Source organism: Elgaria multicarinata, chromosome 4 (assembly GCF_023053635.1).
Source record: "Elgaria multicarinata webbii isolate HBS135686 ecotype San Diego chromosome 4, rElgMul1.1.pri, whole genome shotgun sequence".
Lineage (NCBI taxonomy): Eukaryota > Metazoa > Chordata > Lepidosauria > Squamata > Anguidae > Elgaria > Elgaria multicarinata.
In genome coordinates this window covers 19,615,657-19,641,071 of record NC_086174.1, presented here as the reverse complement: position 1 = coordinate 19,641,071, position 25,415 = coordinate 19,615,657, and the positions used below count along the sequence as shown (strand labels likewise).

Genomic DNA, 25,415 nt, shown 5'->3' with positions numbered 1-25,415 from the left:
CAGCGTAAAACACATTTCATGTTCTCTGCTTATTCTTCATGCTGAAGATGATCCTGTTGTTCCGTTTCAGCTTGGAAAGAAGGTGTGCTTCTTCAGGTTTAGTCTCTCATCCCTACCCATGAAGTTATAACTATCCTGAATGAATTAGAACAGTAAGAAAGGCCTTGGTTGTAAGTAATTCAGGTTATGTGGGCCAGACTACATGCAGTGTGTAAATGTGTGTAAACCTGACTGCTGCTACTTTTAGGATGAAACTAGATTTGGAAAGGGGACATTTTCAGAGGAGAGACAAAATATTTAACCTTTTCCTTGCCTCCTGCTTTTATAATGCAGTTCCCATTCAGCAGCTCACTGGCAAAACTGCTTTTGTCTCCAAGTAGCAGCCATCAGGGTTTTTGTTCTGCACATTTGCATTTAAGGTGTAGTTCAGCCCTGAGCCAAGAACAGGACTAACCAGAACAGCACTACAGGAAGAATCTGTCTTTGTGCTCCTTCTCTATATCTCTCTTGACTCTGCGTCCCTCCCCACAATCCAGAGCTGCAGCCTCTACCATCATTTAACTGCCCTTAAGCATCTTTTGTCTCCATGTCCTGTACTCACCAAAGCTTTGCACTATGGAAGGCCTATGAAGTGACTGGGAATGGAGAAGGCATGTTCTGTTCCATACAGGAAGAGGAGGTATCAAAAATAATGCAGGACTGTAACTTTTGTGCTCTGCATGAGTTAATCTCCATTAATGATCACTTCCTTGATTTAACACACAGAATTGGTAGGGTAGGGGTTGGCAGGTGTCTCAGGTTAGAAACTCATACCTTAAGTCTCTTGGGGCTCACGTTTCAAGGAAATTGCCTCTTTCTGTTTCTGATAGACAAAGAACTTTCTAGTTTCCACTGTTCAGAAAGACAAACAGATTTATTTAAGAGGGATGCTGTCACTGGCAGAACAGAGGAATGCAAAATATAGTTTTAAGTTTTCACTTGATTTAGAGCAACAATTTTGCTCTCTTTATCATGTGTTAGAAAAAGGTATGCTTTCATAGGCAAGCCTTTCTGTTTAGCAAAGATCACATGGGTTTCCTCCCTAGAAAAACAGTACCTGGCTGTTTTTCTAGGGAGTATGCAACTTAAATGTGTGCAGCTTGTAATTAACTGCAGTCTGTGCATGTTTATTATGACACAGCATTAATGGAAAGGTTTCCAACTCTGATTAAATATGGTACTTCTTTTCTGCAACAGCCAATTTTGCTGATTAGTCACCATCCAGATACCTTGTTATACCAAGTTGTACATAGTTTTAATATGGTGAAGTATTAATCTAGATCCACATGTAGCAAACATGTGGATTCAGACTTCTACTTCAACTGTGCATTTGAAGATAGGTTGAAAGCCTATCATTTCACTGTTCTACTAACCACCTAGCTGCAAATTTAACAGAATGGTTGAAGAATATTATAACTGTCTGACATGATTTTGAATGTGTACCTTCAATATGTACACTTTTCTCTGTTGGAGACATTTAGCATACATCAAACTTCTACTTAATTAAATCAAAGGTGATTATAGAAATAACGCTGATCAAATTTGCAGATGACACAAAATTGGGTGGGATAGCTAATACCCTAGAAGACAGAAACAAACTTCAAAGTGATCGTGATAGGCTGGAGCCCTGGGCTGAAAACAACAGAATGAAATTTAATAGGGATAAATGCCAAATTCTACACATAGGAACAAGAAACCAAATGCACAGTTACAAGATGGGGGATATTTGGCTCAGCAATACTACAAATGAGAAGGACCTTGGAATTGTTGTAGATCACGACCTGAATATGAGCCAACAGTGTGATGTAGCTGCAAAAAAAGCAAATGTTATTTTGGGCTCCAAATTGTGCAAGGTATTGGTTCCCCTCTATTTGGCCCTGGTTAGGCCTCATCTTGAGTATTGCGTCCAGTTCTGGGCTCCACAATTCAAGAAGGATGCAGAGAAGCTGGAATATGTTCAGAGGAGGGCAACGAGGATGATCAGGTCTGGAAACAAAGCCCTATGAAGAGAGACTGAAAGAACTGGGCATGTTTAGCCAGGAGAAGAGAAGATTGAGGGGAGACATGATAGCACTCCTCAAATACTTGAAAGGTGGTCACACACAAGAGGGCCAGAATCTCATGCCGTGCTCTTTGGCCACTGTGGGAAAAGAATGCTGGCCTCGATAGGTCTTTTGTGTCATCCAGCAGGGTCCGTTTTATGTTCTTAATGTCAGATACTTGAAGGGTTATCACACAGAGGAGGGCCCAGATCTCTTCTCGATCATCCCAGAATGCAGGACACAGACTAATGGCCTCAAATTACAGGAAGCCAGATTCTGGCTGGACATCAGGAAAAACTTCCTGACTGTTAGAGCAGTACGACAATGGAACCAATGACCTAGGGAGATCGTGGGCTCTCCCACACTAGAGGCATTCAAGAGGCAACTGGACAGTCATCTGTCAGGTATGCTTCAAGGTAGATTTCTGCAATGAGCAGGGGGATGGACTCGGCGTTATAGGCCGCTTCCAACTCTACTGTTCTATGGTTCTATGAACATTGCTGTTCTACATAATATTTCTGAAGATTTGGGTTGCATATTTCTGTATTTCATTGATTTAATTTATTTGAACTTTTTTTCAGCTATACAACATTGCTGCCCCATCTCGGAGCTTCCGTGATTACAAAGTCCAGTTCATTCCATTTCATACGGACCTAGGCTACAGGCATAAATACATCTACAAGAGCCCAGAACTACCTCGAATATTACGGTAATTAAAAGGGTCACTCATAATGTGTATTGTGCTGTTAGTTGAATTTCCAGAGACCAACCTAAAATGAGTTGTAAATCATGAAGGATATGCATGAGTGTGTGTGTATGTGTGTGTGTGCTGGAATCAGTTCCCTATATTCTTGTTTTACTTCAAAGCAGCCATCCCCTACCTGGGTCCATCAAGATTCTTTGGGCTACTACTGCCATCTGTCCTAGCCAGCACGGCCAATGATCAAGGATGATGGGAGTTGTAATCCAAAACTTCTGGAGAGACCCAGGTTGGGGAAAAGCTTCTCTAGAGTGTGATTGCAGTTACCCCTAGGTTGCCTCTCACTCACTTTGGCAAATTCTCTTTATTAGTTGCCTTTCTGTAGAATTCTTGAAGCGATTTACGGAAAAACTTTGAAATTTACATAACTTTGGAATTTCAATATTAATGTTTTTTCAAGGAGTGACTAAAATCATCGATATCCGTTTTATATGTATTTTTAGTCACTCCAGTTATCCCTGCTTTGTAATATCAAGGTTAGATTACTGGAACATGTTGTACATTGGGCTGCCTTTTGAAGACTATTCAGAAAATTCAACTCCTTCATAATGATTTATTTATTTATTTAATTATTTATTTATTACATTTCTATACTGCCCAATAGCCAAAGCTCTCTGGGCGGTTCATTACATGATAATACATTATTAGAGGGTTACATCAGTGTCAGTGTTACATCACCATTAACTTCCTTTTTGTTTCCTGGTGCACTTCTAACCTAGTGGTTTGTATAATCCATAACTGGTTATCGAAACTCCCTATGTTATCCTGGTTTGGTAACTAACAACAACAACAATAATAATAATAACCCGCCTCTCCCTCTGGATTGAGGCGGGGAAGAACACCATCACCAAAATTAGTTAAAAGAGCATATAAAACCAATACAATAAATAATAATATATATAACTATAGTGACTTGTAGTCAGATATAACAAGAAACAACAGTTTATCTCATATTGCATAAAGAGGCCTCCAATATCCTCTCCTCATATGTGAAGTAGTGATGTGGGTACGCAGGCCTGAGGCATATTCTCACAACAAACCAGGTTCTTGTAATCCCTTTTTTAAACACTGTTTTTTTAAAAAAATTAAAAATTAAACTTGCAAAAAAGATTCAAAGAGGGAAAAATCAAGTATCAACTTAAGTGCATTACAGGTATTAGTTAACAATATAATCTAAATTAACAAACACTACAAATCCAGTATCTAGTATATTAATATATATTTTATGAACAGAAATTTTAAGGAGAGGGAAAAAAAATCTACATGCGTTATATACATACATTTTTACAAAGCAAGCAACACAATGAAATTAGGCGCTTGAATGCAGCCAATGGCTTAGAACCAAGCTATTCAAGGGGATTGTAGAATGGGGTTTTCCTGCTTCCGCCTTCTTGCTGCAGGCACCTCCACATCCTGAAAAGCCTGTCGGGGGATCTTCCAGAAAGATGTGTGATAGTTAAGAGACGACATATTTCCCTTTAGGCAGCAAAAATAGGGTATCCACTCTTTTTGTTGTGAATGGAAGTGCCTTGCCCTCACACAAGGGCATCTTTTGAATCCAAGCTAATCTCTGGAATCTTGTATATTTGCACTCATCCATTCCACATAGATAAATATGGCTGAAAATAATGTCTCCTTCTCCTCTGCTTCCTTCTCCTGTGTTATAATAAATTGGCTGAGATTAGCCCTGTCAAAGTGCCTCTTGTGGATCTACTTTGTAAAGAGCTTGTCATGGCTGTTCCCCAATAAAAGAGGTCAGCCAGAGCCCCCCGAATTTTTCTAGACAAACCACACTTCTAATAAAATAAATTTGAGACATACTATTGAGAGGCTAGTGATGGGAGTTACTTTAAATATTATATAGATTTAAAACTGAAGTGAGGTGAGAGAGGAAATACAATACTGATCCAGTTCTGTTTCTTTTGAAAGAGTGATGCCCAGAATAATTCTGCCACCTGGCATTTACATGCAGCTTTTCCTGAGTGTTCAAAATGCCTCACAAGCATGATTTCCGCAATTTTTACATCATTCCTGGAAAGTAATCAAGTAGTATTGTATTATAGTGGAGGAGGGAAGTACTGAGAGACAATGTGCATCTGTTTTGTTTTTATTATACGAGTTCAGTGGTGATTTGTACATTTATTACTTTAGCAGTTTTCTTACATATAACATCAATATATACATTATTATTATATATGATTTAAAAAGATGCAGAATTTTAACTACCGTATTTCTTCGATTCTAAGACACACTTTTCCCCCCATATCAACATCTCTAAAAATGGGGTGCATCTTAGAATTGCGAGTGTGGTTATTATTTCTTAGAATCAAAGCTTTTTTTCTGTTGGTGGTACTGAAATTAGTGTGCGTCTTACAATCGATGGCATCTTAGAATCGATGAAATGTGGTGCTTACAATTTGTGTGTTTAAAGAATGATGTGGACAAAAATTGTCAGCTGTGTTGAGTTGTGTATTTGAGACAGAGGCCAAATTAGATGTGATGGGGACAGCTATGTACACATGTCTTCCCCATTTATGTTTAAAGCAAGGGTGGGTTGGGGTGAATTTTGTACATAAAAATGAGTATGTGGTCGAAGGGAGCTGAACTTTCTCCTCCCCTCTATCACTTCACTTCAGGCACTTTCTCCTCTAGAACTGCTCTGTTACTAGAAGTGAATCAGGCTGGGTGGAAAGTGCAGAAATATGAAAGTGTGGAATATGAGCCAACAGTGCGATATGGCTGCAAGAAAGGCAAATGCTGGATTTGGGCTGCATTAATAAAAGTATAGCTTCCAAATCATGTGAGGTACTGGTTCCTCTTTATTCGGCCCTGGTGAGGCCTCATCTAGAGTATTGCATCCAGTTCTGGGCTCCACAATTCAAGGACGCCGCAGACAAGCTGGAGCGTGTTCAGAGGAGGGCAACCAGGATGATCAGGGGTCTGGAAACAAAGCCCTATGAAGAGAGACTGAAAGAACTGGGCATGTTTAGCTTGGAGAAGAGAAGATTGAGGGGAGACATGAGAGCACTCTTCAAATACTTAAAAGGTTGTCACACAGAGGAGGGCCAGGTTCTCTTCTCGATCCTCCCAGAGTGCAGGACACGGAATAACGGGCTCAAGTTAAAGGAAGCCAGATTCCAGCTGGACATCAGGAAAAACTTCCTGACTGTTAGAGCAGTACGACAATGGAATCAGTTACCTAGGGAGGTTGTGGGCTCTCCCACACTAGAGTCATTCAAGAGGCAGCTGGACAACCATCTGTCGGGGATGCTTTAGGGTGGATTCCTGCATTGTTATTATTATTATTATTTATGTATATAGCACCATCAATGTACATGGTGCTGTACAGATTGCACAGTAAATAGCAAGACCCTGCCGCATAGGCTTACAATCTCAGTGGCCTTGTAGGCCCCTTCCAACTCTGCTATTCTATGATTCTATGCCCAAAGCTATAGCTTCCCCCTGAGATAAGGCAAGGGAAGAGTTCAATTCCCCGTGCCCCCTTTTGATGTTATGATCAGACATTTCTTCCCACCCAACTCCCTGCTTTATTCATGAGTGGGCAGTTATGTCAATAAACAAACATGGCTGAATCTCATCATGTCTAGCTTTGCTCTGATAAACTGATACACCCACCAACTGATACATGTGGGTAGGTGATCATTTTCTTCCCATGACATATCCATGATGGCTCTTAGCGTGCCATAGCTTCCTTCCCAGCTAGATAGTTGTGCAAATCCAAACACCAATATTACCATCACAGTTGATCTGGTCACAAATGTGGTAGGACTAAGGGGATGTGCTTTCTCTTCATCATAGTATTATTATTATTATTTAAAGTATCATGGACCCATCTTGGAAAGAGAGTGCTTGCCTTAAACTGACTTTGATGTTCTGAAAACTAATGACCATAGAAGGACAAGTGGGAAAAGAATTGATGAATTAACAAAATATTTGACACTATGAAAACAGGTTTTTTTTTCCTTCCTAGGGAATTCCTGGGAAAATCTGAGCATCAACATCGTCATTGAAGGTTACTTGCATGGTAGACTTAAAAGTGAATCATCTTAAAAGGAAGGAAAGTAGGGGGGGAAGTCTGCCATTATTTTAAACCCAGGCACTGGATAAGTCACAAATTCCTGCTTCAGTCCTAATGCATTCCCTTGGAATCCCAACCTTTGGAACAGTAGATATGAAGAACAAATGTAGTTGGCTTCTGTCTCCTTTCTTTTCTTCTTCTTCTTGTAAAGAACAAGAGAATCAAACAAATTGGAACAATTAAGTTCAAGCACAAGAAAGACTCGGCAAAAAATCCTGGAAGCTATGAACATTCCTACAGATGTGTTTTGGTTCACAATAGCTCCTTGCAAGACAAAAAGAACGTGCACTCTGAAATGCAAATGGACTGCAATTATCTGCAAATATGTAACTCTTATAACCTTTCAGTGCTGCACCTAGTTTACTTGAGTTGCAGGTTGTTCTCTTGTAGCAATTAGTTCAGTATGGGAATGTTTTTCTCCTGACAATTATCAAATTGGGGAATTGCTGAAGATGATGAATTACCTTGATTTTTAACTTCATTTAAAAAACCAGAGGTCAAGATGGTTGAAAGAAAACATTTCAGGATGAATTGAAGGATGTTTCTCCTTTAAAATGAGTGATAATTTAATAGTGGTTAAGTTTCCCTTTCTCTTGCCTTGCTTTCAAATTTCATCGCTGCCTCTCATACATAGATAAGATATTATAAACATCTTTGTTATACCTCATATACAGACACATCCTCTTTGAGATTCTTTCTTCTAGTTTCTAAACCATTTTCTTTAGATTTATAAATCCCTTAAGTGATGTAAAATGTATTGATTACAAATTACACACTCAAAAAGTTATTTGAAGGACTCCTTTTTTAAAAAATGGAGGATGACTTTAAACGAAGTCTAGATTGGATGGAGAACTTGTTTTTCCATTGTGGCGAAGATGTCTTCCAGTCTCCTCTAATCCTAGAGAGACATATAAGCACTTTGGGAGTGAGAAAATTGATATCCATCTTTAGTAATCATGGTTCTTCACACTCCCAACCAAGCTATTTCCATAAAAATACTCAGGTACATTAGAGCTGGTCAAAAGTTTTCTTTCTTTTTAAATACTAGGGAGATAATATAAAAATGAACACTTTGACCTGGTTCACATAATCACCTCAGCCCACCGTGGTTTGTTTAAGCCAGGGTGGGCTGCAGCATGTGCCGGGCAGTTTTTCAATATTCAAGCCGCAGCAGCAACTTGTCATGTTATCCAAATCGGGAGGCATGGGTTGTGCGAGGGTTGTTTAACCCCAGCCCACCATGCCACAGCCCACGGTGGCTTATTTGATTGTGTGTATAGGCCCTTTAACTTGATTATCTCTTTTGATGTTAGTTTTCATTGGGAATGAAGCTCACTTTCTCCCTCTGAAGTGAAAATATTAACAGTTGTATGTGAACTCCCAAATTTTATCCGGAACAACCAAATGTGTTGAAAGTGGTCATTAAAACAGTTTCTTTCTGCTGAAAATAATAAAGATTGGTTTTAGTTTGATATTTATATTATTAAAAACCAGAGCTATATGAAGACATCCTGACCAGCCTTGAATGTTCCCTTTAGTTGGCACGAGCCCGAAACAAAGACTAGTTTGTCCTTTTCACTTGTAGCAAAGCAATTCTTGTTGTATTGAAATGTAGCAGCCAGCATGATGGTAACTAATGGTAATAAATATTGAATCAGATTTTCATGTTCCTCTGTTATTGACATTGGCTGAAATGTTATCTTATACCTTATAAATCAGTCATGAATCAGACTCTTGTATTAGGGTGATAAGCCGAGATATGCACTAACCTCCTGTACCTGCAGGTTGGTGCTTTGTTCCTCTTTCTATATGAGGAGGAAAACCAGCCAGGAAGCCACAGTTAACCATACATCTGAACCAGGAAACCATGATTAATGATTTCCAAACAAACCAGGCCATGAAGCCATGATTTAAAGTTTACTTCCAAAACCTGGCTTGTTCAGAAGCTATTAACTATAGTTACTGGTTTGAGTATAATGGGATCATGGTTAACTGTGGCTACTTGGCTTGCTTGTTTGCTTGTTGGTGCAAAGGGAGAAGCAAAGCAGCTGCATGTGGGTGCTTGAAGCATGGGATTAAGCTGAGATCTGATCATTCAAAAGCTGCCACTGTGGCTCCTGGAGCCTGTTTTTGACAACTGTAAAATTGACACTCTCTTGTGGCAAGAATACCAGACAGTGGACAGATGGAGGTATTTGCTTAAGCAATACCATAATGAATATTTTGCTGTTGGCCCATATATTTTGTTTCCTGTTTTTTATAAATTAGCCCATCTGTACTGGGAAATCTGAAGACCACTTTAATGACCTGTGAAGGTATTTGAAAAAGATGGTGCAAAGCTAGACCTTAAGATCACACATGGATTGCAGCTATGGCTCTTATTGAACCTAACATTTCTTCCCCCATCTTACCACTGCTCCTATAAAACCAGTCATGAGTCCAAGATACTCTTCCTTTGCTATCTTCAGGATTCTGAGTCACCATTCATGCAGGCATGGCATGGCAGACAATTCGAGGCATTATGAGTAGGAGCAAGAGAACCATGGGCACGCAGTGTAGCTCCTAGGCCCAAACTGATTATGGTAGCCCTATGTTTTGAGGAGATGGCCCTGAAGTGTGGCATTCTATAAATGTACAATATTGGGCATGGTAGTCTTAGATGCTAGTGTTCAGAAGTGAATTCTTCAGCCTGAAATATATTGAGGGCACTGTTCACTAATATTGTCTGTATATGAAATACTCTGGTTTTGCATGCATTGAAAACACGTACCTTGCAGATTCATCATATTTGCAAATCAGACAGTAGCTTGTTCTTTGCATTGAGACTTTCTGCTGTGTTGTGGCCTATCAAGGTTTTGATTCACAATAACCTCTGAGTTCACTGTGCCACAGAAAATTCCATCTCTTACCCCAAACCCATGTGCTTAGGTTTACTGCACTAACAAGGAAAGAAACACTATTTTGTCTCTTTTATGGAAACAAACAGAACATTCCGCCTAATACTGCTGCTGCTGCTGCTATCACCCACCTTAGTATTGATAAAAGTACAAACCAATGTGGAAACGTTAACTCCCATGCAACAAAAATTAGATTCCAAAGCATGCACCGGTGCAGTTTATCCTGATACATATGTTCCAATTATTAGACCAGTAACATGCATTGAAATTGAAGTGTTTATCTAAAAAGTATGTAGTTTTAATAAAACAAAAGAATTCTGACTTTTCTTTGGTGACAGCCTGGTTTTATTTTCAGTATATTGCAAGTTTTGGGCATCTCTGGATATGCCCAGGAAAATGTGACCAAAAAGACTTGTAGAGTTCTAAAATGGCTGATAGAATTGCAGGTTTAGTTGTAAGGATAACTGGACTTGCATAAGTGGGTTTTCCTGATGCAGCCCTTGCACCCCCTCTCGAAAACAAACACCTTTAAAGGTTAGGAGACCCTCTGGAATGCCCTAGATGCAAGGGGGGGTTGCATCTGGGGATAGGTAGAAATTGGTAAAGATCTGGGACACGCACACACCTACATTCTACCTGCACACAAGGCTCTCTGTATCCAGTCCATTGTGATTGGTCCTGGGCCTATGCTGAAACAAGTTAAATGTTTTTTAAAAAATCAGTTACGCAGAGAAATGTATTAAGTAACAAATAAACATGAGATTAATTACAATCCCAAGCCTGTCAACTTTGTGGGACAGGTTCTGTACAGTCCTTGGTGGCTTTTGTCCATGTGTATCTCAGTGTAATGCTCTGTGCTGTGTAGCAACCCCAGTTTTGAAACTCACTTTTCAGTTTGGATGTGAGTTGGGGAGTCCTACTATTTGGCATATCCATTCCAAAAGGAGTTTGGTGTAAATCTTCCAAATTATAGATAGAAGACAAATGGGGTGGTAATTATTGGGGTCCTACCTCTCATCCTTGGCATATGCCGTGAGACCGCAAACCCTTTGCCTTGCAAGTTCATTTGGATTGCAGTCCATGTGTTTAACCGTATGTTGTTATAATTGCTGTAGTCGTTTCCAGTGTAAAGTATGTTACAGGCTTTATTAGCACACACACTTAACCAGCTGTGTTGCATCTTTAAAATACTGTCCAATTACAGCAGTTTGACCCTTAGGCTTTATCTAGATCACAAACTTTTGTCAGTTTTCCCTACTACTTTTATCATGACCTCCTCCAAAAAAATTTTAAAAATTCGGGGCATTGTAGTTTGGAGACGGACCTCACCTCCTCATCCTCACAACAATTCCCTGGGAATGGGAAGATACTTTTAAAATCAGATTGAAGTCTGTAGTGTGGATACACTCTTGGCCCTTGGCTCTTTACCTGTGGCTTCTTACCTTTGACACCATTGGAGACTGTAGGCTCTTAAAGGGAAGGTTGCTTACCTGTAAGTAGTTCAAGTAGTCATCTGTGCAGGCACACAACCTCTGCTGGAACTTTCTAGAGCTGAGACTTTTTGATGGAAAACCTGCCCTATTCCCTCTCTTTGAGGATGCCACAGCAGCAGTCCTAAACCAAGAGAAGAGTGTAATAGATACCAAAACACCTGTAGCAGGAGAGGAGGGTGGGTTGTTCCCCAGCAACTGATGTATATATGGTTGCTGCCTCTGATATTGGAGGTATAACTATTAATAGCCTTCTCCTCTAGGAAGTTGTCTAACCTTAAAGCCATCCAAATTGGTGGCCATCACTACAAATTTCATAGTTTCACTATGCGCTGTGCAAAGAAGTACTTCCTTTTATCTGTCTGAAATCTCCCACCAATTGACTTAATGGGGTAACCCCAGGTTCCAGTATTATTAGAGAGAGGGAGAAATGTCTCCCTATACACATTCTCCACACCATGCATAATTATGTAGACTTCAATCCCTTTCCACATAGAGGAGTTGCTCCAGCCCCTTGATAATTTTAGTTGCTCTTTTCTGCACTTTTCCCAGTTCTACAATATATTTTTTTAAGGTGTGGTGATGATGCTGGGTTCTACAGGGCTCTGTTCTATCCTGCATCCTGTTTATTATTATTATTATTATTATTATTATTATTATTATTATTTATTTATTTATATAGCACCATCAATGTACATGGTGCTGTACAGATTACACAGTAAATAGCAAGACCCTGCTGCATAGGCTTACAATCTAATAAATCTACATGATAACGCTGGGGTTGGTTATCAAGACATGTGGGCTGAGGAGTCACCAATATGCAGATGACTCCCATCTCTATCTTTTCTTTTGATGAATGAGGCAGTGGGTTTTCTGAATTCTTGGGGGTGGTAACGGGCTACGTGAGGGCCAATAAACTCAATCCAAACAAGAGAGAAGTGCTGATAGTGGGCGATTCATCTTACTGGCCAAGTTGCGTTCAACCTGTTCTGGATCAGGTCCTCTTGAGTACAGTAGTGTCACCGCAGGCACAGGTGGCCTTAGTGATGCAGAGCACTTTTGATGAACTTAGGCTGATATGCGGACTATGACCTTGTCTGGACAGAGATAGACCTCCATCACACCAGCGATTCATTGCACACTCGCCATTCCTGGTATGTGGCTTTGCAGCGTGGTAAGCACATTACATTGTCCCTGTATAGCACTCATCTAGCCCCTTCCCCCCCTTGTGTTTTATTTTGGTGCGGGGAAAGTCTATATTATTTTCCCCACACACTTTTTCCTTTGTTGGGGTGTGGGCTAATGGGAGTCTTGCTGACGAAAGGGGAGGGCAGGGCAGTTCTCCGGCACGTCGTCGTAAGGACTTATTAGTCAGTTGAATGGACTTTTTCTATTATTTAGATTACTGCAATGCATTAAATGTGGTGCTGCCTTTGAAAACAGTCCAGAAATTTCAGCTGGTCCAAAATAGGGCAGTGAGATTGTTAATGGGAACAGGCCAATATGAACACATGCCAGCACTCTGAGGTCTTTTCAGCACCAGGTAAAAGACCTTTTTATTTTCCCAGGCTTTTTAGTCCTTCCGTTTTTTAAAATGTGTGTCCTTGTGTGTTTAGATCTTTCCCTGCTGCTGGTTTTTACTCTGGTTTCATTCTGTTTTCAAAATGTAAAGGTTTTATATTATGTTTTATCATGTTGTATTTTGGGGGTTTAATTTCTGGGAACTGTTCAGAGAACTTTGCCTGTTGGGTGGCATAGAAATGTAACAAATAAATACACCTGGAAACTAAGTTCTATTTTAGCTCTGTTGAGCTTGCTGCGTTGAGCAAACCTCCCAAAATAAGGCTTCAGTAACAGCAACACTCCGCACATCACTAACGCTTATCAGAACCCAAGCTATTTTCAGCCATGTGAGACTTCTGGATGTACAAGAAGAAAAGGTAATCTTTAGTGACGCAAGTTCTTTGAAGCTCTGGAGTCCCTGTTATGAATTGTATGTTTTTATTGCAAGTCTTGTGCCGTCCCATGGGTGGTGCATTTACTGTTTACCAAATGCTTCAAGCAAAACTGAGTTCTCTTGTGTTTAGTAATGATCTGTCCTCCAGTTACAGAGCTCTGCAACTGTTGAAAGAAGGCTTAATTAATACTCAGCTGAATTCGTGCCCACATGAGGAAGAGGCTGCTCCTGCTATCATGGCACATTACTTGGAAAGTAAAAAATAAGCCAAAGGCAAAGGCGGAACCAAGGAATCTTCTACAATAATATTATTAGTAAAAGGTTTATTAAAGTGCCAGGTGCCTACGCGTTTTGAACGTGGTTGTGTTCTTCCTCAGGGCTAACAGCTTCTGCAGACAACTGCACTAGCATTATAAAGCCCTGAGGAAGAACGGAACCGCGTTCGAAACGCGTAGGCACCTGGCACTTTAATAAACCTTTTACTAATAATATTATTGTAGAAGATTCCTTGGTTCCACCCTTGCCTTTGGCTTATTTTTTACTCCCCTACGGGGTTTTCCTTCTTTTCACATTACTGGGAAAGCCAAACTGTACACCCTGGGAATATGCAGCTATCAATCTATAATCACCTCATATAATTTAAATAATAAAATAATAATAATAATTCACCAACAACTGGCCATCAAGTAACTTTTGTTATGTAGTTTGGCAAATTGTACATGCCTACAAATGACACCTGCTGTAATTCCCTTTTCAGTACAACTGTTAAAGATAAAGGAGCCCTGTCCTCCTTTCCATATGGTCACCCTAACTAAAGGGCCACTCCTGTCCCCCTTTAAAAAAACATCTAATTTGGTCCTCTGTCTCTTAGGGCACAACGCTATGAACGTTTAAACAGAAAAAAAGTCCTACAACTCCACGTTAGCTGGGAAAGTTGTAGGACTTTTTTTCCCTGCCTAAACATACATAGGCTTGCAGCCTTAGTTACGACATTATTCCAGCATTCAAAATGCAGCAATTCTGTAATCCAACACAAAAAATGCAAGACTGATGATCATGGATGTTTGATTTTTAATAATTTTGAAAGCGCAGACGAGTAAACAGTAATATAATAAACACACACACACATACATGCAAACGCAAAGTCCCATAGTTAGTTTTGAAAGTGGTATGACAGTGACAAGTACATTCTGCAAGCAATGGAGCATTTTTGTCAGTCAGAACTTCAGTGACCAGTTTCAGCAGCTTGCAGGCTACTCCTTGGTTGAGGACTAGTAGGAGTAACGGCGTTGAAGTACGGGCCATGAAGAAAACAATCCCATCCATGGTTCTCAAGCTCACCTAAATTCTCCAAAAATCACTTTGAAGCTGATTTGGCTTGTTTCCATTTTTGTTTTTGCACTGGTTTTTGAATATCCCAATGGGAGAAACATACATTAATGTACGCATTTTTCTAAAGTGCTCGCTTTGCCCCCATTGACTAAAACATAAAAATGTGTGCTTTTTTAAAACAAAAACATTTCAAAAAAGCATTTTTTCAAGCACTATTATGGATTCAAGAATTTGTGAACAATTCTAAAAAAGAAGTGGTACTGCTTATTCACCCTAATTCTGTCGCACAATGATAAATGACTGGCTACTGTCATGCCCTACCTGGAGGAGGATTCATCTGATGAAGAAGAGGGGGAGAGGAAGCTCAACAGGCCCCAGCCAGAGCCAGGTGACGAATTGGATGTTTTGGCTGACAGCCCTCCCCTGGAACCATAGAAGAGCAATCTGGTTCCTCCAGTGCCATCCCTGAACTCCTCCAAATGCAGGAATCAGAGTCTGAGATCATTCGTCTTTCTGAATGATGTAGGCTCAAGCACAAGCAGCAAAAACCCCAAAGTCAGTGTTGGGGTCTCTCTTAAAAGCAACACGTTGACCTAATTAGCCAGCTGTGCTGATTAACAACCAGCTATAAATCAGCACAGCCAAAGTGAGTTCTTTGCTGCAAACAACAGTGCCTTAATCTTTGTGCTTCACTTTGCTGTTCTGGACCTTTGCAGATTTCTAGACCCTGGTTAGGCCCTGGTTAGGCCTCATCTAGAGTATTGCGTCCAGTTCTGGGCTCCACAATTCAAGAAGGATCGTTTTCGGGGTGCACTGGGGGCGGATGGAAGCACCCTGAGTACGACGTGTGGAATCCCCCTTAGAGTGTTGCATCCAGTTCTGCGCTCCACAATTCAAGAAGGACGCAGACAAGCTGGAGCGTGTTCGGAGGAGGGCAACCAGGATGATCAGGGGTCTGGAAACAAAGCCCTATGAAGAGAGACTGAAAGAACTGGGCATGTTTAGCCTGGAGAAGAGAAGAGTGAGGGGAGACATGAGAGCACTCTTCAAATACTTAAAAGGTTGTCCCACAGAGGAGGGCCAGGATCTCTTCTCGATCCTCCCAGAGTGCAGGACACGGAATAACGGGCTCAAGTTAAAGGAAGCCAGATTCCAGCTGGACATCAGGAAAAACTTCCTGACTGTTAGAGCAGTGCGACAGTGGAATCAGCTACCTAGGGAGGTTGTGGGCTCTCCCACACTAGAGGCATTCAAGAGGCAGCTGGACAACCATCTGTCAGGGATGCTTTAGGGTGGATTCCTGCATTGAGCAGGGGGTTGGACTCGATGGCCTTGTAGGCCCCTTCCAACTCTGCTATTCTATGATTCTATGATCTGGACCACTTTCTTGGCACCTTCTGACTGGTCTTGACACTTGGTAAGAGTGACGCCTGTGGACTGAACTCTGGACCACTTTGACCTTGCCTCTGCCTTCTCCTGCCAACCACACTTGGAATTGTGTGTAAGTTCCTGGATTTGCCTGGTTTCTCTCTTTGTGACTCCTGGGACTATCTGAGCCTTGACCAGGGCACTTTCTGTCCTTGAAGCTGGACAGCTACAGTGCAATGCAAAACATACAGGAGAAGGAAATGTCTGTATCACGCAACATTTTATGCTCAAGTCTTGAGATATGATAGGGCTTTATCATTAGAATTAAACAACATTTCTGATTGCTTAAAGTAGGTTTGAATAAGAATAACAATGCAAATGCACAGAATTTCTTTAGTAAATTTACAGACTGCAGATTTCAGACTGCAGCCCTTGATATATCTACTCAGAAGTAAACCCCACTAAGTTCAATGGGGCCTACCCCAAAGTATGCGTGTATAGGATTGCAGCCTAAACTTCATTCCGGTCTTTGGAGTTCTAAATGGGGGCAGCAAGACAGAGACCTATGAACACTGAAGTGTTATCAACCTATAAACAAGGCCATCAAGGACAGGTTTAACAGAATTCCTATTAAAACACAAAAACAGTGTACTTTGGGTACTCCTCAATTACATTTGCTCTGCCTTTGATAAAAGCACATGATGTATATACTCGAGTCCACCAAGCCAGCACATTTGTGTGCTCCTGGGCTTGGCTCCTCATTCACTTCAATGGAGGGACGGATTTGGACATGAAAACAAAGGCGCACAGGATGGTTATTTTCTAAGAACAATACTAGAATAAGCCTACTGTGTATCATGGAGGTTGCTGAGGCTAGCCCTTGTCTCAAATGCCCTTAAGGTTGGTTTACATGTGCATCTTCATCAACCGATGACTGCTACAACACCGAGTGTTGGTGTACATGTATGAATGGGTTGCGGTGAAGTCTCCAAACCCTTGGGGGTGATGTCCAGTACTGTCTGCCCATCATTGGAATGGAAACTGCTGGTGGAAGAGATTCCCCCTCCTCTCCTGCACACACACACACCCGCTCTTTAAATCTGCTCTGGAAATTTGGGGACCTTTATAGCAGATTTGGGGGAAGAACAGAAGTCAGCTTGTGGGACATTGGATAAAGCATGCCGGAAATGTCCTTTATATTCAAACGTTTCCTATTATTTGTGATAAACTTGCTTGTGTTTTAATTGTACAGTCCTTCCTTCTTGGAATGATTAAGATGGAACGATATTCACGATTTGTAGGGGACTCTACAGACCCAATTTGTAAGGAAAGAATGAAAGGGACACTTATGACCTTATAGAAACCCTCGCACGTAACAACTGTCTGTTCTTAGCCTTCAATACTTTTTTTTTTAAAAAAAATGGATGGTATTACATCTGGGTACAAAATACCCAGGTTTACCTCACAGAGGCAGCCATGTCTGCTGGCCTTAGGCAAGTCACTTTACCTATGTATAGGGTGACCATATGGAAAGGAGGACAGGGCTCCTATAACAGTTGTATTGGAAAGGGGATTTCAGGTGTTATTTGTATGCACGCAGCAGCTGGTGAAATTCCCACAACAGTTAAAGCTGCAGGAGCCCTGCCCTCTTTTACATCTCCGTTCCATATGGTCACCCTAACCATCTGTCAGGTATGCTTTAGGGTGGATTCCTGCATTGAGCAAGGGGTTGGACTCGATGGCCTTATAGGCCCCTTCCAACTCTGCTATTCTATGATTCAATTTCAATCTTTGGCAAAACAAGTAGCCAATCTTGCAGGGTTGTTATGAGGATGAATGAGCTAAGAAAATGCTTTTATATCCTCCAAGTACTAGGGAGGTGACCAGCTACAGGCACAATCCAGTTTTGATTAAGGTTGAGATCTAACTTTACTTTGTAGAAAGTAAATCCCATTGAACTAAGTAGACTTACTTCTGAGTAAAACTATTTAGGACTGAGCTTTATGTTAGTCAAAGTTAACTTTTGCAGGATTATGTCCAGACATTGTAACATATTAGGACCACATTGTATACACACAGGTTTGTCACGTGTGGCTCATACGTGGTGTGACCCAAGGAAATAGTCTGATGAGAAGTAGAACCAATAAGAGGGGTGGGGGAGGAACGCTTTGTGGGCTGCGTTCCAACATTTTCTTAAACTAATACTAGTTAGTAACATTTCTTTATGAAGAACATCTAAAAACGGGAAAATAACACTTGTAATGAACCCTCTAGTTCTGGAAGCTTATAGGAAAGTACATTCATTTTCAATCCTGGCATTTTGTACTAAAGTGCAAATTAAGTGGCTGCTCTAAGCCTCAACTGGGATGAAACACGTCTCCAATCAACTCCCCCAGTGCTTATACACAAACACTCACTGATTCAGCAGCCCAGGCTCTAAGCGCTGCCTCCATACGAGAAAGAGTGGTGCTATTGTCTGAAATGAAAACTCAAGGGTCTCGAACAAAAAACGATCTTTCCTTTGAATAAGGGGGGAGAATGCTCCTTTATTAAGCTTACACAACTTGTGACACATTGAGCTAAATGTAGCCCATGGAGGTGTACCAGGAGGCAAGTCCCTAGAAGACAGGTAGACTGTTTGGCTTAAGACAGGTGTGGGGAACCTGTGACCTTCCAGATGTTGTTAGACTTCAACTCCCATCAGCCCTAGACAGTTTGGCCACTGGTCGGGTATGATGGGAACTGAAGTCCAACAAACATCTGGAGTGCCATAGGTTCCCCACCACTGGCTCAAGGAGTCACATGTTGAGCAGGCCTGTCTTATGAAGATGACAGCAATACATTCTTAGCACCATTAGTCCTTACTAACCCCCCATGCTGCTGCTTGTGTGTCCCCATTTCCAACTGTTTGCACATATCTATCCATTTCTTTTAATGTTCTTGGGTGGGGGAACTACTCTGATTTTTCAGCTCATGCGCAGGGATTGTTTGCAATGGGAAAAGGCAGCACCTGTTAATTCATTTTTTTAAAAAAACCACAACCAAGATCTCCACCGCATCCAACTCCTGGCTTTGCTGTTTTCCCTTGCCCCCAAACAGACACAGGCATCTTCTAATTAACTATACAGGGGAGACTGGTATAGGAACAAAAGGCTAGGAAACTGGAGCACCCTCTCAACATATAGAGCATGCACATAACTGCATTGGTTAAGTAGGAGATTTAACAGACGAGAATGGCCTTATCTCACTTTCTTGCTTGAGCTTACGGCTTTAGGTCTTGAAATGTATCATGGTCAACAAGGTTTTGGTCAACTCTTTCTTATCGTCATTTAGAGCACCAGCTGCCTCCATTTCAAGTAACCACCAATGTCTTTATAAATATGAGACGACTGACGGGTGGTAAGATGCACGTTTGAATTCATCTGTGGAAAATTCATTGGGAAGCAGGAATGCCTCAGTGGCCAGGGCACTTGCATGCACCTCTTGAGGTGGTGGATTTACTCCCTGGGTATGTTGGGCGGGGGGATCTTCACAGCTGAAGGCTCCACTCCCCAGATCTCTCTGGCATACTCGGTGATTGTCCTGTCGCTGGAAAACTTGCCAGAACAGGCAATGTTCTTGATGACCTTTTTAGTCCACTCCCTGGGATTCTGGGAAGAAAAGGTGCAAGGTGTTGGAAATTTCAGCATTTATGCAGTTTCAGCGGTGGAATTCCAATAAAGATCATACACACACACACACACACACACACACACACACACACACACACACAGAGTGGTATAATGGTAAATTCAAAGTGCAGGCACTCATCATGGGTAGGGTGACCATATGAAAAAGAGGACAGGGCTCCTGTATCATTAACAGTTGTATTGAAAGGGGAATTTCAGCAGGTGTCATTTGTGTGCAGGCAGCACCTGGGGAAATTCTCTTTTCAATACAACAGTGGGATGATTGAGAAGAGATCCTGCTATGAGTCCCAAGGGAAACACGTCTATTTCTTTACTGTCTCTTCTGGTTCTAAATATCCCAATTTTCCATCGCTTGGCTCACAGTAGGACAGCCGTCCCCAATCTAGTGGCCATGCTGGCTGCATACAATGGGAGTTGTAGTAGAGCACATCTGGAGGGCACCAGGTTGGGGAAAGCTGTCCTAGAATACCAGATGTATAGTTATGTCTTCCATCTGTTCCACAAAATATCCCCTTTTCTTATCAGCCAGTGACTCATTCAAACTGTGACGAAGGTTAGCCTTACCATGTACAGCTGGTCTACTTGCCCTTGACATTTGATGTAGGCTTCATAATCAGCAAATACCTTAAACCTGAAATGAAGAAAGAGTTTGAGAGTAACTCAGGGCATTTCCACCACCATCCCTCCCTGAGCAGTGAGTCTTTGAGTGAGGCACTGTTCTGAGTATCACTGCTTTCAAGGTGATGACACGGCAGGGCCTTTTCTGCGGTGGCACCCTCTCTACGGAACTCTCTGCCCAGAGAAGTTCATGTGGCCAGTTCCCTTAGGAAACCAGCAAAAACCTCATTCCTATTTAAGACAGCAAGCATTTGGCTGACTGCTGCCATTTATTGTCTTAATTCTATTTTAGATGTTGTTATCCTGTCTTTTAAAAATAAAAATGCAAACATTGTATGTTTTCAGCTTGAGAGTCTTTAGGACTGATCCATGGATTAGACCAGGTGGCCATGCTAACTGGGGATAATGGGATTTGCAGTTCTAGACATCTGGAGGGCACCAGATTGGGGAAGGCTGGTATATAGCAAAGGTACTTCATCGCCAGCTCTTACCTGTCGTGATACATCAACATGTTGACGATATCTCGGAAGCACCCTGGATCGTCTGGTGAGAAGAAGCCACCACTAATTTGATCCATAACTTGCTTGAGCTCTGGAATCCTGTCATAGTATCCTTTGGCATTGTATCTGAATGGGAACACAACGACCTCTTCAGACTTCTCTGCATATTCCTTTCTACACTCTGCTCAAACAAACTAACAACCTTGCACCAAAGGACCTCAAATTATTGATGAATTCGAAATTATTCAGAGCATTAACGGTGACACAAAATCCAGCTATAAAAAGTACAGAGTCAAGACTAATTCTTAGTAAGGGATTCCTCAATATTAGAATATAAATATAATTTATGAAGAATAATTAGGGGAAACCCACAGGTATTTTTCTACAATTCAGGTATACTTTGGGTGTTTTTATAAATGATGATACTATTTCAAAAACCTTTAACCCATTTTTAAATTCCATTTTTTTCTTTGATTGTGTGTGCACTCCCTCTCTCCATCACCAGAACAAACATCTCCTAGTATTTTTTTAATCCCCCGAAACCTTCTTGCATCAGAGATCTCCCCCTTGCGATCTTAAAAACATAAGTGCCATGCTGGATCAGACCAAGGGTCCATCTAGTCCAGCACTCTGTCCACACAGTGGCCAACCAGCCATCGACCAGGGACCCACAAAGCAGGACATGGTGCAACAGCATCCTCCCACCCATGTTCCCCAGCAACTGGTGCACACAGGCTTACTGCCTCGGATACTGGAAGTAGCACATAACCATTGGGGCCAGTAGCCAATGATAGCCTTCACCTCCAGGAATTTATATCCCCCTTTTAAAGCCATCCAAATTGGTGGCCATCACCACATCCTGTGGTAGTGAGTTCCATAATTTAACTATGCGCTGTGTGAAGAAGTCCTTCCTTTTACTTGTCCTGGATCTCCCACCAATCAGCTTCATGGGATGACCCCGGGTTCTAGTGTTTTGAGAGAGGGAGAAAAATGTCTCCTTATCCACATTCTCCACACCATACATAATTTTGTACACCTCTATCATGTCCCCCCTCAGCCTCCCTTTTTCCAATCTGAACAATCCCAGCTGTCGCAACCTTCTCTCATAGGGGAGATGCTCCAGACCCTTGATCATTTTAGTTGCCCCTTTCTGCACTTTTTCCAGCTCTATGATATCTTTTTGTTTTTAGTTCTGGTGACCACCTCTTGATTCTATTTGTGCAGTTTTGAAGCCGGTTAAGCAGGATACAATCTAGGAACACCACAGCAATAAGGGGAAAGACGCTCCTGTTACTCCACGGAAGTAAACATCTCCACATGCCCTATTTCTACAGAGCCAGCCTTAATGCTGATGTTCATACCAACCCTTTCTTATCCATCGCCTCGACGTCATCCACCCTCATGCCAAAAATGAATAGATTATTCTCTCCGGCTTCCTCAGCCATCTCCACGTTAGCACCATCCATGGTCCCAATGGTGAGGGCTCCATTCAGCATGAATTTCATGTTTCCAGTCCCTGAGGCCTCCGTCCCAGCCGTGGAGATCTGTTCAGACAGATCTGCAGCAGGAATCACTGGGATGGAGTGGAAGAGAATCCGGTATTATTATTATTATTATTATTATTATTATTATTATTATTTTTTATTTATTTATTTACATAGCACCATCAATGTACATGGTGCTGTACAGAGTAAAACAGTAAATAGCAAGACTCTGCCGCATAGGCTTACATTCTAATATGCATTTTATAGTATCCACACATCATAGCAAATTCAGAGACAGTAGATCTGAGTCTCAATCCTATTGTTTTGTTCAATTTACTTTACATTGTTTGACACATATATCCACAATGAAGTGAACATAGTATCACAGTACTGACCACAGTTGCCACACTCAGGTTGGATCTAGATGTGAATGGAAGGACACTTTCAGTCTTGTTGTGGGGAGCGGGGGTGATACAGTTTCTGCTATCTTCCCCCTCCACCAGCAGTGCATCATGTCATTTCCCATACTACCCTATTTCTTCGATTCTAAGGCACACTTTTTTTCTCAATATAAACATCTCTAAAAATGGGGTGCGTCTTAGAATCGCGGGTGTGTCTTAGGATTTTCTTTCCTTTTGGTGGTACTGAAATTAGTGTGCGTCTTACAATCGATGGCGTCTTACAATCGAAGAAATACGGTATTCCTAGGAGCTGCAGCACAGGAAGAGGAGGCAGGAAAGCCCTGTACTGCAAGTGGAACACGGCTGGCAGTTCTCTGGATTTAAACCATGGTATTGTACCTTATTCTAAAGGAAGTATATTAACACCCAGAGAAGATTATCCAGCTAACAAGATGTTGGACAGCAAAAATATATAGGGGTCTTCAAAATCCAACTGTTTTAACCACTTTAAAGATACCTGTGTATTTTCACAAGACCAGATTAAGGGTTGTATCCAATGTTAGTCTAATTTAAGTCCCATTTATTTCAATGTGCCTGCTCTAAGACTAACATTGGATATAATCCGAAATCATTGTCTGATAAACCCATAATTCTTGCAAAACAAAAACATTGTTTTAACATCTAAAGTATCAGGGGCTTGCACTGCGCACATATATTGTCCTGAGCGGCTAAAGTTAAACAAAGAAGATAACTTCCTGACCAGTAAAAACCAAAGGAGAATGAGAGATCAGGATGAATTGCAAAGCTTACACACAAGTAACAACAATGTACTGTATTTCTTTGATTCTAAGACGCCATCGATTGTAAGACGCACACTAATTTCAGTACCACCAACAGAAAAAAAAACCGTAAGACACACCTGCGATTCCAAGACGCACCCCATTTTTAGAGATGTTTATATGGGGAAAAAAGTGTGTCTTAGAATTGAAGAAACAGGGTAATAAGTAAATTCATAAAATGCTATGTAACATTGATAAAACGTGGGTTAAAATTATAAAATTACACAACTACACAACTAAATGGTGAAAGGAAAAAGTAACAATGCAATCTATAAAATATTTATAAGAAATTGTGAAACATAGCTAAATAATACAGCAAAAGGTGCAGATAAAAGACAATTTTTGAAGCAACAACTAAAAATCTACAAGAGTTATAAGGACAGACAAAACAACTCTCTATCCTGTTACAGGCATTACTGTATCAAATCACAAAAATAATCCGTAGAAAACGGTATCACTTAAATACAGATATATTTTGAGTGGATGCTGTGAAACACTTCTCTACTCAGACCAATATGGTCTGAATACAATTTTCAAATTCACGGCTGAAGCAACAAGTATCCCCTTGGTTAACATCCACAAACAGGGGCCTGTCTTCAAGGGGGCCAGGTTGGTGCTGCCTCCCTCCGAAACCTGGGGTAGTGTCGGGTACTCCTGATGCTGAGGAGGGAGCGCAGGGGTTCTGGGTGGCCCCCGTGGTACCAGAACTGCCCCCTGCACTCTTCCTGGTGGAAGGGGACCAATTGCCAGTCGCCTGCCACCAGGCACCGCCCCCCGATTGGCCCCGGAGTGATGTCACACTGAGGAAGCGCCATACTGACATTGCTCTGATCGAAAAAGTTGGGGTAAATCATGTCTTTTTCAATCCACAGCTTCGCGGGAAAGCCCTGTGGTGGCTGCGAAGCTGCACCTGTGTCGTCTAACTGGCGCAATGCAGGTCCACAGCCACCGTGGGGCTTTCCCCGCGTATAGACAGTCTCCGGGAAAATTATCTCACTGTAGGAAAGGAGGACCATAGGGTGGAGAGGTGTTTTGCTTGTCCTTATAACTCTTGTAGGTGTTTTAGTAGTCGGTTCAAAAATGGACTTTTATCTGCACCTTTTGCTGTATAATTTAAAGAATATTTTACCATTTCTTATAAATTGTTCATGGTGTTTTATAGATTGTATTATTACTTTTTACCTGAACCTTTTGTTGTGCAATTTTAAGCCACGTTTTATAGTATTTTATAAATTTACTCACTACATTAATTGTTACTTGTGAATAAGATTTGCAGTTTGTCCTGATCTCTCATTCTCCTTTTGTCCTGAGTGGCTGCACGAGTACAGCATCCTGTGGCGGCATCTTTTCTTGCCTGTCAGATATTTTGGACTACAACCTCACCTAACACCTCCCCATTGGACCTGTTGACTGGGGCTGATGGGAGCTATAGTCCAAAAATATCTGGAAGGCACCCTGGGCCAACAACCTCTTTCCAGGGTCATCTCACCTTTCTCCGCAAAGGACACTCTGTAGTTCTCCAAGAAGATGACTTTCAGCCTGTCCCCTACATAAGGGTCATTGTTGACGACATCCCCGATGGATGTGATGAGTTTGATAATCATTTTGGCCATGTGATAGCCAGGAGCAGCCTGGAGGTAGAAAAGGAAGGGGCCAGTCGATAAAAGAAGTACTGGTGGAAACTCACCTGATCATAATGATTCTATGATTCCTGCATTCTATGATTCTATGATTCCTGCACTGAGCAGGGGGTTGGACTCGCTGGCCTTATAGGCCCCTTCCAACCCTACTATTCTATGATTCTAATATGGCAAATGGCTCTACAAAAGGTACTGTCTGGATTCATGAATGGCCAAGCCACTGTCTGTGAAGGAAGGGAGCGACCCTACAGGCTTGTCAT

General features: G+C 41.5%; 3 protein-coding genes across 3 annotated transcripts in view; 1 reads left to right on the top strand and 2 right to left on the bottom strand.

The window, feature by feature from the left end:
* The window catches only part of ABHD12 (abhydrolase domain containing 12, lysophospholipase), a 37,126-nt gene extending 28,527 nt beyond the window's left edge, over positions 1-8,599 (top strand). The window contains exons 11-13 of the mRNA XM_063123869.1: positions 4-82; positions 2,663-2,790; positions 6,833-8,599. Coding sequence (XP_062979939.1) covers positions 4-82; positions 2,663-2,790; positions 6,833-6,872 — 247 coding nt within the window. The 3' untranslated portion in view covers positions 6,873-8,599. The remainder of the gene's footprint in view (positions 1-3; positions 83-2,662; positions 2,791-6,832) is intronic.
* Positions 1-25,390, bottom strand: part of GINS1 (GINS complex subunit 1) — a 67,666-nt gene extending 42,276 nt beyond the window's left edge. The window contains exon 1 of the mRNA XM_063123909.1: positions 25,377-25,390. The gene's annotated coding sequence lies outside the window, so the exon portion shown is untranslated. The remainder of the gene's footprint in view (positions 1-25,376) is intronic.
* PYGB (glycogen phosphorylase B) overlaps positions 18,581-25,415 on the bottom strand; it is a 50,445-nt gene continuing 43,610 nt past the window's right edge. Inside the window, exons 16-20 of the mRNA XM_063123894.1 lie at positions 25,005-25,146; positions 22,157-22,364; positions 20,783-20,917; positions 20,238-20,304; positions 18,581-19,634 (exon numbers count right to left, since the gene is read on the bottom strand). Coding sequence (XP_062979964.1) covers positions 19,482-19,634; positions 20,238-20,304; positions 20,783-20,917; positions 22,157-22,364; positions 25,005-25,146 — 705 coding nt within the window. The 3' untranslated portion in view covers positions 18,581-19,481. The remainder of the gene's footprint in view (positions 19,635-20,237; positions 20,305-20,782; positions 20,918-22,156; positions 22,365-25,004; positions 25,147-25,415) is intronic.